At 34.8% G+C, this 15244-nt stretch overlaps 1 protein-coding gene and 1 pseudogene across 1 annotated transcript; one reads left to right on the top strand and one right to left on the bottom strand.

The window, feature by feature from the left end:
• Positions 1 to 1044: 1044 nt before the first annotated feature.
• LOC134273056 (trifunctional purine biosynthetic protein adenosine-3-like) lies at positions 1045 to 14121 on the top strand (the record flags this gene model as incomplete). The annotated part of the gene is made up of 3 exons (XM_062755224.1): positions 1045 to 1240; positions 1795 to 1880; positions 13953 to 14121. Coding segments are annotated over exons 1-3 (283 nt in total), but the record flags the coding sequence as incomplete, so codon positions are not given.
• Positions 8199 to 11651, bottom strand: LOC134273070 (uncharacterized; annotated as a pseudogene).
• Positions 14122 to 15244: the final 1123 nt, after the last annotated feature.

Here is a 15244-nt window from a genome sequence, read left to right as displayed (position 1 = left end):
GTCCTTATTCCTGGTGAGTAGAATTAACAGAAGGAATGGGGGCCATTTGTCCTTATTACCTTTTGAGTAGAATTAACAGAAGGAATGGGGGCCATTTGTCCTTATTACCTTTTGAGTAGAATTAACAGAAGGAATGGGGGCCATTTGTCATTATCCTCTGATTAATATAATTAATAGAAGGAATTTGGGCCATTTGTCCTTATTCCCTTTTGAGTAGAATTAACAGAAGGAATGGGGGTCATTTGTCCTTATCCTCTGGTGAGTAGAATTAACAGAAGGAATGGGGGGCATTTGTCCTTATCCCCTGGTGAGTAGAATTAACAGAAGGAATGGGGGTCATTTGTCCTTATCCTCTGGTGAGTAGAATTAACAGAAGGACTGGGGGCCATTTGTCCTTATTCCTGGTGAGTAGAATTGACAGAAGGACTGGGGCCATTTGTCATTATTCCTGGTGAGTAGAATTAACAGAAGGACTTGGTGGTGAGTAGAATTAACATAGGGAATAATGCTATTAATGCTAATAAATCTACAGTTGTGTAGAATTTTAAAATGATTGGGGAGTCATTTTCCTTGACATTGGTGAGTAGAATCAATATATATCGCACAATTATGTTCTTATTCAACCTCAGTGACTTTAAAGGGCAATGGGACTATAGCACAACTGTCAAAGTTCTTTATGGGTCATTTTCATGATTTTGAAAATGAATGGAATTTTGTTTTTGGTATTGTGAAGGGCCATTTTTAAAAAAACAACAAAATGACAAACAAATATGAAGTACAAGAGAAAACATTTTTTATTTACCAGTTTTGTTTTTTTATGCATGTTGTGCAGTACATTTAAAAGAACACTCAAACAATTTAATTTACCCCATATTTTGTCATCAATAATGTCAATATTTAGAGCAGTGAGACTTCATAAAACAGGAAGCAGTTTTGACAAGTTTAACCAAAGAGATTTGTTTTATAATTATGTAATAAAATGACTGCATTGAGAATGAAAGCAAAACAGGCAAGAAAGTCATACACAAAATATTTATGATGAAAATTGCTTATGATAAAATGTGCAAATTTTCACTTCAGTGCCTCTATGTCACATGGAGCAAGTCCTTCCAAAATACTACTAATAATTAAAATTTTATTTTATTTGTGTAGATATCAGGCAAAGATTTGGAGATCATTACAAAGAAGATATTACAGAGAGCTGTGGATGTGATGAAGAAGGAGGACTTCCCATTCATTGGTAAGATGTCCCCCTTTTAACCCCCTCTTAGGAGGGATTCCCGTTTATTGGTAAGATGTCAGTAAACGAATTTTAGAAATATTTACTGCTTTGCATAAATGCATTGTAGCAGATTGAACATACAATTTTGTAACTAAAGACTTCATCAATGCACTTTTCAGAAGGAATCATTCTCTTTCATTCTTGTTTAAAAATTCTGTATGTACAGGGAAATTTTAGCCCCGTTTCATTTTTGCCCCTTTTCCCCTTATCACAAATGGGCAAATTTAGAATGTGGTGAATTCAAAGAATGCAGTTTAAATTCTTAAACAGAACTGGGACTGGACAAATGTAATATGGTACAAATTTGTAAATATGTAAAAAAGGGTGAAAATAACATGAGGAAAAAATGGCCCCAGACCATAGTTATATCAACTGTTCCTTTAGAATTTTTCTTAATTATGCAATTAGTTTTTAGAAATAGAAAGGTCACAACATAAGATTTCAATGTTTTATTTTGATGATAACATTTATATTGTAGGGGCCCCAGACCATTATGTCAACTGTTTCTTTAGGTGTTCTGTATGCTGGGATAATGCTAACATCGGCTGGACCAAAAGTTCTGGAATTTAACTGTCGATTTGGAGACCCAGAAACTCAAGTGAGTTAACTTTTTACAACTTACTGAAATGTTATGCAACATACACTTAATGTTCACGTCATAGAAATATGTAAGAGGTACGAGGGTTGTCCCAAAAAGTCGTAGACAGGGAAAACAGTTTATTTTCTCTTTGTTGAATTAGTTTCTCTTCTTCTCATAACAAAAAGTAACATTATATGATCATGCATTTCAAATTTCAAAATGATATCACACTTAGTAAAGAAATTATGAAAAAATAAAGAAAGCATGTGAGTGTACATCGGCGCACGAAAGCAAGCGTATTAATTTACGTCTCATATAACGTCATGATCTTATTAATTTACGTCTCATATAACGTCATGATATCTTTTTCTGCTTCACACACGTCTGTTAAAACATTCAATATTTTTTTTGATAAGGGAAAGACCACTCTTGACTATGGGAATTATCTAAATTCACTACTGTCAGGTTTTTTGTTGTTATGTTTTGTTTAAGCAGATTCAAATTTTAGTCGAAAGATTGCCATACATTGTAGGTAGCAGAGAACACACATAGTTTGACGTCTTTCGTGGCCCAGATTGTTGCCAGTTGTTGTTTGTTCTCTACTTCTTAAATGTTGTAACTAATTTCGATATAGAGGAAAAACTCTCATTGAATCTCATGTCATTTAAAAATAACTTCCCTATTAAAATCTAGTGTGTAATGTCACTTCTTTACTTTTTTTCCCAGTCTGTAATGTACAAATCATATTCAAAACAATTTATTATATATCTATGCGCAGGTTACGCATTTGACGATGTCATTTTCATCAAACACAATTTCAGCAACACTTTGAAAATCATGACACCAATCGTCTGTTTCCAGTGCTATTTATATGAAATTTTGACATATTATCAAGATTTTGATTCTGATTTCACTGATGTAAATTTGAGTTCAATGTTTTACATAGTACTAAAGAAATAAAAGCAAATGTAATAGTTATATGCGTAAAATATTCCGAATTTTGTTCCTGCGCCGACAGACCTTATTGTCCCTCATATAAATCGTCCTAATATCATCAATATGAAAGATATATATTTCAAAATCCACAGTTTTAAAGAACATTGAATATATTATGTCTATGCAAAATTTGGTTAGTATTGGTTGGATTTTTAAAAAGTTATAAACATTGTCTATGACTTTTTGGGACAACCCTCGTATGTGCGTTAAAATGAGTGACTGCGGGGAAGGCGATTAAGTATAACTGTATACCGGTAACAGCATAAGGAAAGTGTAGGCTAAATGAGTGGTCATCAAGTTTGCAAATATCTGTGTATTACACATTTGCATGCCCTGCCATGAATATGGCCAGGACATATGTTTGTAATTGTTTTTTACAGGATACACGATATGATAAGATGCATGCATGATATGATAGAATATGTGCACGATTCAATAGGATATATACAAGATACAATATGATACTCGAATGATAGGATAAGATACATGCATAGTACAATAATATACAAACACAATACAATAGGATTCATATATAATGTGATAGGATACACACACTATTGTATACACGCACCATACAATAGGATACATGCATGATACAATAGGATACATGCACATTACAAAAGGATACATGCACAAGCACGATACAATAGGATACATGCACGATATGATAGGCTAAATGCATGAGAGGATAGGATACATGCACAATAGGACACAATAGAATTTTAAAGAATAATGTTATGGGTACTGTATGCATGACATTGTATTGCAGTATTTTTAAATGTTAACAAATTGATTTTTTCTCATTATACCCCCCACTTGAAAAGCGGGAGGGTATATAGTGATCATTATTTCCATCCGTCCATCTGTCTGTCCATCCGTCTGTTATGCTTTGGGGTACCAATCTCTTATCCTCAACTCCTCTCTTACCACTGTAAGAAATTTGATGAAACTTTCACAGAATTTTTTTATTACATATTGTCATTGTGCACCTCCTATTTTACTTTTTGATCTGACATATATTTTGGATTTTCCAGAGCAAAACATGGACACTGTCATAATATTATATTCATGTGGGAGGCGGGGGGTATCATTTAGTGAGCTCATTGCTCACAGTACCTCTAGTTTTATTACTATGCATTTATGAGAAGTGTGTATAAAACTATAATAAACAAATGCTTAACATTTGTAGAAGCCAATCTGATAAAATTTATAGTGAGTATATTTCTTCTTGTTCTACTATGTTTTCTGAATGACCATTTTATTGATTTTAAAAATCTCATTTCATTTAGACACAGAGAAATTTAGTAATCCAGTGTGTATATGTAGTAGTAGATTTATTTCAAAATATATGATTGTGTTAGTTACTTCATCAGTGTTGCTATTAAAGACATAATGGTTATATCTGTGTACATGTACCAGGGAATAGGGCAGAAAGCCAGAATACACTAAATGAGGCCGAATCTAATTCGAGTGGGCATGACTTTTGCACAGCTTTTCTGATCAAAATTTGTCCGTTGTCCTTGTTGTCAGCGTCGTCGTTGGCATAAACTTTTCACATTTTCATCTTCTTCTCAAGAACCACTGGGCCAGTTTCAACCAAACTTTACACAAAGTATCCTTTGGTGAAGGGGATTCAAGTTTGTTCAAATGATCGGCCACGCCCTCTTCCAAGGGGAGATAAATATGAATTAGTGAAAAATTAATGGCGTCTTTTAAAAATCATCTTCTCAAGAACCACTGGGCCAGGAAAGATGAAACTCATGTGGAAGCATCCTCAGGTGGTGTAAATTCAAATTTGTTCAAATCGTGACCCCCGGGGTTAGGGTGGGGCCACAATGGCCTATCAAAGTTTTACATAGGAGTATATAGGGGAAATCTTTAAAAATCTTCTTCTCAAGAACCACTGGGCCAGGAAAGATGAAACTCATGTGAAATCATCCTCAGGTAGTGTAGATTCAAGTTTGTTCAAATCATGACCCCCGGGGGTAGGGTGGGGCCACAATGGCCAATCAAAGTTTTACTTAGGACTAGATAGGGAAATCTTTAAAAATTGTCTTCTCAAGTACTTCAAAGCCATGATTAGTGATATTTATATGGAAACATTCTCAGGTAGTGTATGGTAGAATTTAGTTTGCTCAAATTTAACCCCCAGGGATATGGTGGGGTCACAATGGGGGATCCAAGTTTATACATTTAAATGTATTTTAAAAAATTTTCTTCTCAAGAATAGCAAAACCATGATTAGTGATACCAGTATTTATATGGAAGCATTTTTGGGTAGTGTAGAATTAAGTTTGTTCAAATCCTGATTTAAATTTATTTACATCATGGCCCTTTGGCCTTGGGATAGAGAGGGAAACAAATGGGAATCAAATTCAAATTTTTATGAAGTTATTTATAGGAAGAAAATGTTTAAAAAAAATCTTTTTATCAAGAACAGCAAAGTAATATGCTGTATTAATATGAATGCATTCTCAAGTAGCAAGCCCTCCCCCCCCTTCAGTAAACTTTTCAGTTCTTATCTGATTTGTGCTCTTTTCCTAGCTGATTTTCTCAGGTGAGCGATGTGGCCCCTGGGCCTCTTGTTAATTTCATGCTGTCATTTGTTTGACAGTACACCTTTGCCAAATATTGTGATTTTAATACAAAACTGACATTATCTTTAACGTTTTCTGGTATGAAAGTGTGATTCTACGACAATAATCAGGATCCAAAATGCTGAAATAGCTCCAACGACGTCTCTGTTTTCGGATTATGTAAGAAATGCAGGACGCTGAATAATGACACGACTCGCTTGTATATATTCAAGAGGTCCATGGATAATATACTAAAAACAAGGGGCCCATGGGCCACATCACTCACCCGAGCATTGTGGCTAGAAAAAAGAAGAAATTGGTTTACTATTGAAAAGTTTAAATCCAAAAGTTTGGCCCCGCCCTACCCCTGGGGGGTCATGATTTGAATAAACTTGAATCTACACTACCTGAGGATGCATCCATATACATATGAGCAATTATGGTTTTGCTATTCTTGAGAAGAAGATTTTTAAGATTTTTCCTATATATTTCTATGTAAAACTTTGGTCGGCTATTGTGGCCCCGCCATATCCTCAGGGGTCATGATTTGAACAAACTTAAATCTACACTACCTGGGGATGCTTCCATATAATTATGATAAATTACGGCTTTGCTGTTCTTAAGAAGAAGATTTTAAAAGAATTTTGCTATATATTTCTATATAAAACTTTGGTCAGCCATTGTGGCCCCGCCCTACCCCCGGGGATTATGATTTGAACAATCTTGAATCAACACTACATGGGGATGCTTCCATATAAATATTAGCAATTATGGCTTTTCTGTTCTTGAGAAGAAGATTTTTAAAGAATTTTCCTATATATTTCTATATAAAAGTTTGGTCAGCTATTGTGGCCCCTCCCTATCCCCGGGGGTCATGATTTGAACAAACTTGAATCTACACTACCTGGGGATGCTTCCATATAAATATGAGCAATTATGACTTTTCTGTTCTAATGAAGAAGATTTTAAAAGAATTTTCCTATATATTTCTATGTAAAAATTTGATCGCCCATTGTGGCCCCGCCATACCCCCGGGGGTCATGATTTGAACAAACTTGAATCTACACTACCTGAGGATGCTTCCATATAAATGTGCAATTATGGCTTTGCCGTTCTTGAGAAGAAGATTTTTAAAGAATTTTCCTATTCATTTCTATATAAAACTTTGGTCGGCCATTGTGGCCCCGCCCTACCCCGGGGGTCATGATTTGAACAAACTTTAATCTACACTACCTGGGGATGCTTCCATATAAATATGAGCAATTATGGCTTTTCTGTTCTTGAGATGAAGATTTTTAAAGAATTTTCCTTTTCATTTCTATATAAAACTTTGGTCGGCCATTGTGGCCCCACCCTACCCCGGGGGATCATGATTTAAACAAACTTTAATCTACAGTACCTGGGGATGCTTCCATATAAATATGAGCAATTATGGCTTTGCTGTTCTTGAGAAGAAGATTTTTAAAGAATTTTCCTATATATTTCTATATAAAACTTTGGTCGGCCATTGTGGCCCCGCCCTACCCCCAGGGGACATAATTTGAAAAAACTTTAATCTACACTACTTGAGAATGTTTCCCCATAAGTTTCATCTTTCCTGGCACAGTGGTTCTTGAGAAGAAGATTTTTAAAACATACCACCAAATTTTCACCAATTCTCAATTATCTCCCCTTGAATGAGGGTGTGGCCCTTTATTTGAACAAACTTGAATCCCCTTCACCCAAGGATGCTAATTGTGGCAAGTTTGGTTGAAATTGGCCCAGCGGTTCTTGAGAAGAAGTCAAAAATGTGAAAAGTTTACAGACAGACGGACAGCTAGACAGACGGACGCCGGACAAAATGTGATCTGAAAAGCTTACTTGAGCCTTCGGCTCAGGTGAGCTAATCATAACAGAACATCAAAAGAAACATACTAGCAGTCTAAACGCTGCTATTTTTACCAAATGTATTAAACTGCGCCAATAATTTATTTGCAGCGATATGTATTTATACCGCAATATGGCAATATTAGAGGTTAATCGGACATTGAAAACATAGCCTTTGTAATTAATTCCTAGACCAGTCTATAGCTAGATGATAAACTTTTTTAAAATTTCTCAATTTGGTGACTTTTCACAATAAATTTCTTCTACCTGACTAAAAAAGAAATCTCTAGGGGAGAAATACAAAAAACATTGAAAAGATGTGAAAATTTTGCACTTTTCTAACAAATTCCTACAGGATTCAATAGTAAAAATTGACAACTTTTGAGATGGCCCCCTAAGAAATCGGGGTGGTAGATATTCAATTTTTTTATCTTAAAACAAGAAATATGAAAGTAAAAATTTATAAACGAAAAATTATCAAAATCCCTAGGGTAGAAATAATTAGACTCGGCCTCATTAAATTAGTTTCTCTTTAATTTCTTTCACGTGGTATTGGCATGTTTTCTCAGACAATCCCGAAGATTTAATTCACATACTCAAACCACTGAGCTATCCAGGCAGATGTTTTCAGTCCAGCCTAAATTCCTACATGTAAATGTATGTTTCAATTTATTTTACTAATTTAGCTATCGTAGTGACAAGTTCCTTGTATTCTCATTTCTGTAGCTGTTTGTATGTTGTTGTACGGTTCTTGTCTGAGAGATTGTTGGTATGAGTATAGAGCAGCCTGAAGGTTCCCTTTCACCTGTTGACAGATCACTAGAATCTGCCATGATATGTCTCTGTGAAATAAAGATATGCCGTTGAATGCTTTTTGTCTGAGAGATTGTTGGTATGACTATGAGTAAAGAGCAGCCTGGAGATTCCCTGTCACCTGTTGACAGATCCCAAGAATCTGCCATGATACGTCTCTGAGATATAAAGGTATATAAGCTGTCCCTGATCATAGTGAACTAGGGTATGTAGATCATCTAAAGCTGTTTGTATTCTCATTGTGTCTACATGCTAGAGATCATGTATATAGCAGAAGATCTCTAGCATGTATAACAGTATAAAGGGTTGTATGTATAATGTACACTTCTCGTTCTGTAGAGCAGACAGTTGTTGAGGTATCAATTCACTGACGTAATGGATGTCATTGTCAAGTTCGATATCCCATGCTACAGCCTGTCTCATCTTTGTAGACCAGGACTGTCCCCCTACAGCCTCAGTATACATCTCTGTATCTCCACTTGACTTATACATCACATAAGGTTGTGCTAACTTGACCTTGATCATCTCTATAATAGATGAAGCTTCCATGTATCTAAGTGTCTTGTAATAATACATGGCTATGTACATCATGTCAGTAATACAACCAAACTTGGCTGCTAATTTCAGCATGTGACAGGAGATTTTGTCAGCTCTATATCTTAGTTTGTTTTTATGTGTGTACGTTTCCATGTATAACATAAAAGCAATTCTCTGAAGGACATTTTTTGTAAGTTTCCGTAGTATCACAACTTGATACTGTGTTAGGAGGGGTGTGCCTATTTTTTTTTCTATTGTATGTAGATATCTCATACAGGTTTCTAGGCTTGATGTGTAAAGTGTTTCATTTAGGTGTATCTCCCTCCACAGCTCTGTATCAAACTTGGCCTCAGAAATAAGAGTATTTTCATCTGTACAAATGGAGAGGTGGGGGTTATGAAGGACATTTATGATACAAGACCTGATGGAGGTACTGTGTAGCAGGAATATTAAACCTTTCTCATACAACTCATACAGTCTTATAAATAGCTGATGCTGTGCTTCACCATGGATTTTACTCAGAAACATGTTATTTTGGGGAATGAAGAAGTTAGGACAGACCCCCTCATACACCCACTTAAGGATGAGTTTAAAACAAACCCAGAAACACTCCAGGAGATTTTGTGGACACCAGTGAGGTATTGTGTTTTGTTGAATCACCCAGAAAAGAGCTGTCTTCATGTGATAGGAACACAACAATTTATCATCATCACTTAGTCCTTCATTAATTATTTCTGTTAAGAACAATTTAAGCAAGCCATAAGTTAAAAATTGACAGTGATTCATAGCATACACAAGTTTATGTTCTGCAAGAGAGAAAGATATTCTCCATTCATTGTGCATATGATGTCCTAGTGTATGTCCTATTGCTACAAAGTGACATCCATTTGTTACTATATTATCAACAACATGAGGGTGGGGCCATGAGTGACATCTTCCTATCCATGAAAAGGCAGATGGAGGCCAAAATTTAGAGGCAAAACAGTGAGCAAAATCATATTCTTTTCCCCCTGAAAAAATTCCACTGACACAGGGTCCATGTTGAATGGAGTCAGAATAAACTGTAGAACACTGAATCTTTCTGTATTCTGAACTGGAGATATAATACCTGGTATTTATTTTAACACAAGCTCTCTGTATGTCTCTGTCCATACTAGGTGACAGTAAATATAACAGAGTAAATCCTGGGGGACTATCAGAACAGTCACAGAGGATCAGTGTGTGTCTGTGTGTGTTGTAATACAGAAACTGAGATAAGTCCCAGATAACACTGTGATTATTTGGCCAGTACATAACGTCCATATCTGATTCTTCCAGTCTGAATCCTTCTTTTAGACTTCCACTCCACACCTCACTGATGTCATCACTTGTTCTCACTTGATTGTTCACCATCTCCTTGATGTCCACCACATCTTGCCTCATCACCACCACCTGTGAAGTTCCAAGTTTATCACACAGTCCTACAAACACTGACTCAGACATATGTTGTAGGGCTTTGTTCCTAATGACAAATAGCAGGGAATTTTATGTTCCACAGAAGTATTTTTTTATGCTATTTTAGTAAACTATTCAATACTAATACACAATTTTCCTGATTATATATATATGCTTTAATATTATAATTTCATGTAAATTAGTTGAATCTGATTGGTCGAGAAACATTTGTTAAAAAACACTTTTAACCGCTGAATAACGAAGCCACGCCCTCCAGCGTAGCAACAGTCAACATTGCTTGACGACGGGTGGTATTCCAAAAAATAGCGACTGTGCTGAATTTATGCGCGCACGGTTCACTGTTATATGTATATAAAACATTCAGTATAATATAATAAATATAGCATGTAGTTAAGTGTAACATTGAAAATTTTCACCCCAAGAAAACCATTGTCAACCGAGGCGCAGCCGAGGTTGACAATGGTTTTCTTGGGGTGAAAATTTTCAATGTTACACTCAACTACATGCAATATTTATATAATATTTAACACGTACATTCCATTTTTTAAGGAATCACTGTCTAGTTAGCATAGTTGCCAGGGCATCAACAATAGTGGGAAACATGGGATAATTTGCTTAATGGGCAAAGCCCGTTATGCATAAATTATCCCATGTTACCCACTATTGTTGATGTCCCTGGCATACAATACTTACTAGACAGTGATTCCTTATATTTCCATTTCATTGTGAAAATAAAATTGTAGATTAAAACTTTAAAAATGCAGACATAGATTTAAATTACATGAGGATTCCCATCCCAAATTTCAATAGTCGTTGTCCACCGACGTCAAACACAACAGCATCCGCACGAGATTTTCATGCATATTTGGCCTCTCAGAGACAGATGCGCATGAGATTGGCATGCATATTATGCCTCCTTAGCTCCTGACCTATGGACCTGCCTAATTTACATTCCGGTAGAATTATCAAGGAATGAACTCCGCTTACTTTCAAAGAGTTATCATAGAGAGAAAAATTAGAAAAGGAAATATAACTTGATCAATTTAAAGTTGATCTAATACCGTAGATAAATTTTTAGCAAATTTGCGCGTTCATTGCATTTGCAAAAATATTTTTCTTAAAAATAAATTACCAGTAAGAAAATGTAAACAAAGCAGTGGTAATTCGCAAAATTTTGAAACGTAAAAATTAATCAACACCATTTTGACCCAAATTCGCAATATAAAATCGACGTAAAAATTTCCAGATTTACGGTAGTGTGTGCCAGCATAATTTGTTCCCTGAGCTTATAATAAATTTACAAAGAACAAATTGGATCTGAAGAAAAAATATGTTTTTGCTAATTTTACACAGAGTTAATCAATGCATCACATTAATGATACAAACATATTAATGAAGACGTTCTAAGTACAGTATACATTAAAACTTACATTGGAGACGTGATAATGGGGTCCATTTTTACAGATTAAGATATGAAAATTACCAGGTGCTATATATAAATAGTTCGGAAAACCCTGTCTAAATCCACTTTCATTTCATAACTGAGCTCTAGAATTATAGAATGTAATTTTAAAGAAAAGGATAAAAACAAATGTTAACACTTATAGATTCTGAAATAATTTTATGTTTTGACAATATTTAAAGGCCACTAGAAATTAAATCATTGGTTCTCAAGGCAAAGTTAATAAAAAAATTAATATATTAGATAAGAAAATTAAAAAAATCAAATTGTGAGAGAGGTGCCTTAATTTTTACTGACAGTAAAATTGATATGTAAGTTATCAGTAATTATTAAGGTTCATTTGTATTTGTTGCTTTTATCATGTTTACTGGTATTTAAGAGCCATTCTTTGTAATGATTTGAAATTTTATATAGGAGCTGTGGCACGCATAGTCTCAAAATTTCTCCAAACTCTCTATAATAAAAGTCATTGATACCCTAAACTGAAATCAGGCAAAAATTGGTTGCTATGTTTTATAGTTACCATGGCAACATGTCTAAAAGTTCGAAAAATGGCATTTTTTAACATGTTTAGAGCCCCATAGATAACATTTGCGACAAAGCAAACAATTGGCAATGATTGTTTCCAAAAGTTGAAGGTCAGATGTCTCAAATGCATGATAAACATCCTTGGTAAATCAACTATTACATACGTTACTATGGTAACAAAGTATTCAAAAGTAAAAAAAAATATTCATTTAATTTTATAAAGTCATACACGTAAAAATAAAAAGCAATTATAGGATGAATTGTGACCAAATAATAGAAAAAAGAGCCTTGAATCACATACCAAGAACAAAATATGATATTTTATTTTGGTTGGCAATGGTTGCCAAGGTTATTATACCACAGAGAGTCGTCAAAGTAACACTCTGTATGTTTAAATCTGATCCTATCTTTTAAAAAAGCACATTTCCTCATAACTAATGATCAATTTTTAAAGATGTTGGTGTGCTCCTATTTTTCCCATTTGAAAAAATTCAGATTAGATTCTTTAAATAGAGCGTTGCTATGGAAATAAGCAGAAAATATATGCTTAAAAACCTGAAAAATATTTTCTTTCCTTGGATACGTACCCTTAAATGTAGATTCCCAAAACTTTTATGATTGATATTTATTAACAGCTAACCTGCCTTTTAATTTTGACTATCATCCAATCTCTAAGTGGATGCAAGAAGTTGGCACACAGGGTTTAATACTGATATAAAGTTCACAAAATCGAACATTTTCCCTTCTTGGTAACCATTGCAAAGTGTTGTTTTCTTCATCAAATTTTATCAACATATGATATTCAACTTCAGTTCTAACAGATAAGTACTATTCAAGCTGAGTCCTTTAATTTGTTTCTTGATTAAATGGCAATTTAATTCTTAATGCAGCGAAAAATAATTCACTTTTAAGCACTGGTACTTTGTTTCCATGGTAACACTGCAAAGTAGCAATTATACCCAATTTTTCTTATGGTTTTGGTGTTGCAAGGTCCTAAGGATGCATATTTGCCAGTCTTGAATTTTCATGTTTTTCCTCAAGACAGTAGCATTAACGCAATCTTAGTTACTGGTTTTGCATGGTTACACTGTGTTACCATGGCAACCATAAAAGTTATTTACAGAATAATATTGCTTACACTTATATACTTAAGGTCAAACATTTTCATTGCTTTTCTTAAGTCGTTGATTGAGTTTGAGCATGTAACACCTACCATTAGTGAATACGGAGTGTTTTTCAGCATATTTCAGCATTTTAAATGTATTCCAAATGTACCCTTGGTTACCACTTACTTAGAGATATATTCTAAACAGTTTCTTTACAGTATAAGTGACATCAAGGTGTCATGTTTTTGTTAGAATGGTTTGTTTGCTTTTTCTAGTTTTTATTAAGCCACAGTCAAGATTTAAAATGGCTGAAAATCTTGATTTTTCAAACTTTTCCGGCTGTTGCCATAGCAACCGAGACACATAGCAACGAAATTTTGTTTGATATTTGTTTCTGGTGTCAAGAACTAAGCATGGGTGAAGATTCATCAAAATCTGTGACCATGCGTGGCAACAAAGTTTAAGTGGTTACAGAGAATGGCTATTAATGACTTCCGAAAACTTAAAGAATATAACAAATATTAAGTTTAAAATCCAGATGAGTACAAAATTAATTTTTTTATAATTCCATATATTTACCATGTACTTTATACATGTATATAAGTGTAATTCTGCCTCTCTTCAGTACATTCTTTATGGATTTGACTTTTTGTATATTATCAGGCCATTCTGACAATTTATGAATCTGACTAGTGTATATTTTCATGTATTCTATAAATTCTTTATTATTCTTACTTCTGTATATTTTCAGTCGATCCTGCCTCTACTGGAGTCTGACCTGTATGAAATATGTCAAGCCTGTGTGGAGGGAAAACTCACCCACAACCTCCCACAGTTTACCTCGGACCTGTATACAGCGGGGGTGGTGCTAGCCAGCGGAGGATACCCTGGGGTGTACAAGAAAGTGTTACCTATCTCAGGTATACAACATAAAAACTGTCAGAAATATATAAAGGTGTGTTAATCTGTAACTTAGCTAAAAATTTCAGAAATTGATCAAATTGATATAACATTTTAAGCTCACCTGAGCCGAAGGCTCAAGTGAGCTTTTCTGATCACATTTTGTCCGGTGTCCGTCTGTCTGTAAACTTTTCACATTTTCAACTTCTCAAGAACCACTGGGCCAATTTCAACCAAACTTGCCACAAAGCATCCTTGGGTGAAGGGAATTCAAGTTTATTCAAACGAAGGGCCAGGCCCTCATTCAAGGGGGGATAATTGGGAATTAATGAAAATTTGATGGTATGCTTTAAAAATCTTCTTCTCAAGAACCAAGGTGCCAGGAAAGATGAAACTTATGGGGAAATATCCTCAGGTAGTGTAAATTCATGTTTGTACAAATCATGACCCCCGGGGGTAGGGTGGAGCCACAATGGCCGACCAAACTTTTACATAGAAATATATGGGAAAATTCTTTAAAAATCTTCTTCTTAAGCAAAGCCATAATTGCTCACATTTTTATGGAAGCATCCTCAGGTAATGTAGATTCAAGTTTGTTCAAATCATGACTCCCGGGGGAAGGGCGGGGCAAAAATGGCCGACCAAAGTTTTACATAGAAATAAATAGGAAAATTCTTTAAAAATTTTCTTCTTGAGAATAACAAAGCCATGATTGATCATATTTATATGGAAGCATCCTCAGGTAGTATAGACGTAAGTTTGTTCAAATCATGACCCCCAGGGGGTAGGGTTGGGCCACAATGGCTGACCACAGTTTTTCATAGAAATATATAGAAAAATTCTTTAAAAATCATCTCTTGAGAATAGCAAAGGCATGATTGGTCATATGGGACTACTTTTGGATTTAACTTTTCAATAATAAACTAATTTCTACTTTTTCCTAGCCACAGTGCTCAGGTGAGCGATGTGGCCCATGGGCCTCTTGTTTAGATTTTGTGTTTGCTATAACTTAAGTATAATTAAAATGAATAAGACAGATACCCCAATTACTATAACCCCCCCCCCCCTGCCCCCGCCTTGTATGTTTTCTTTTTTGTACAGAAAAAAGATGTCATCAATAAAGTTTTGAAGGCTGGGGTTATA

Source organism: Saccostrea cucullata, unplaced genomic scaffold (assembly GCF_032062105.1).
Source record: "Saccostrea cucullata isolate Sc308-1 unplaced genomic scaffold, CSIRO_AGI_Scuc_v1 ctg3532, whole genome shotgun sequence".
NCBI classification, from domain to species: domain Eukaryota; kingdom Metazoa; phylum Mollusca; class Bivalvia; order Ostreida; family Ostreidae; genus Saccostrea; species Saccostrea cuccullata.
This window is presented reverse-complemented; position numbering and strand designations above follow the sequence as displayed.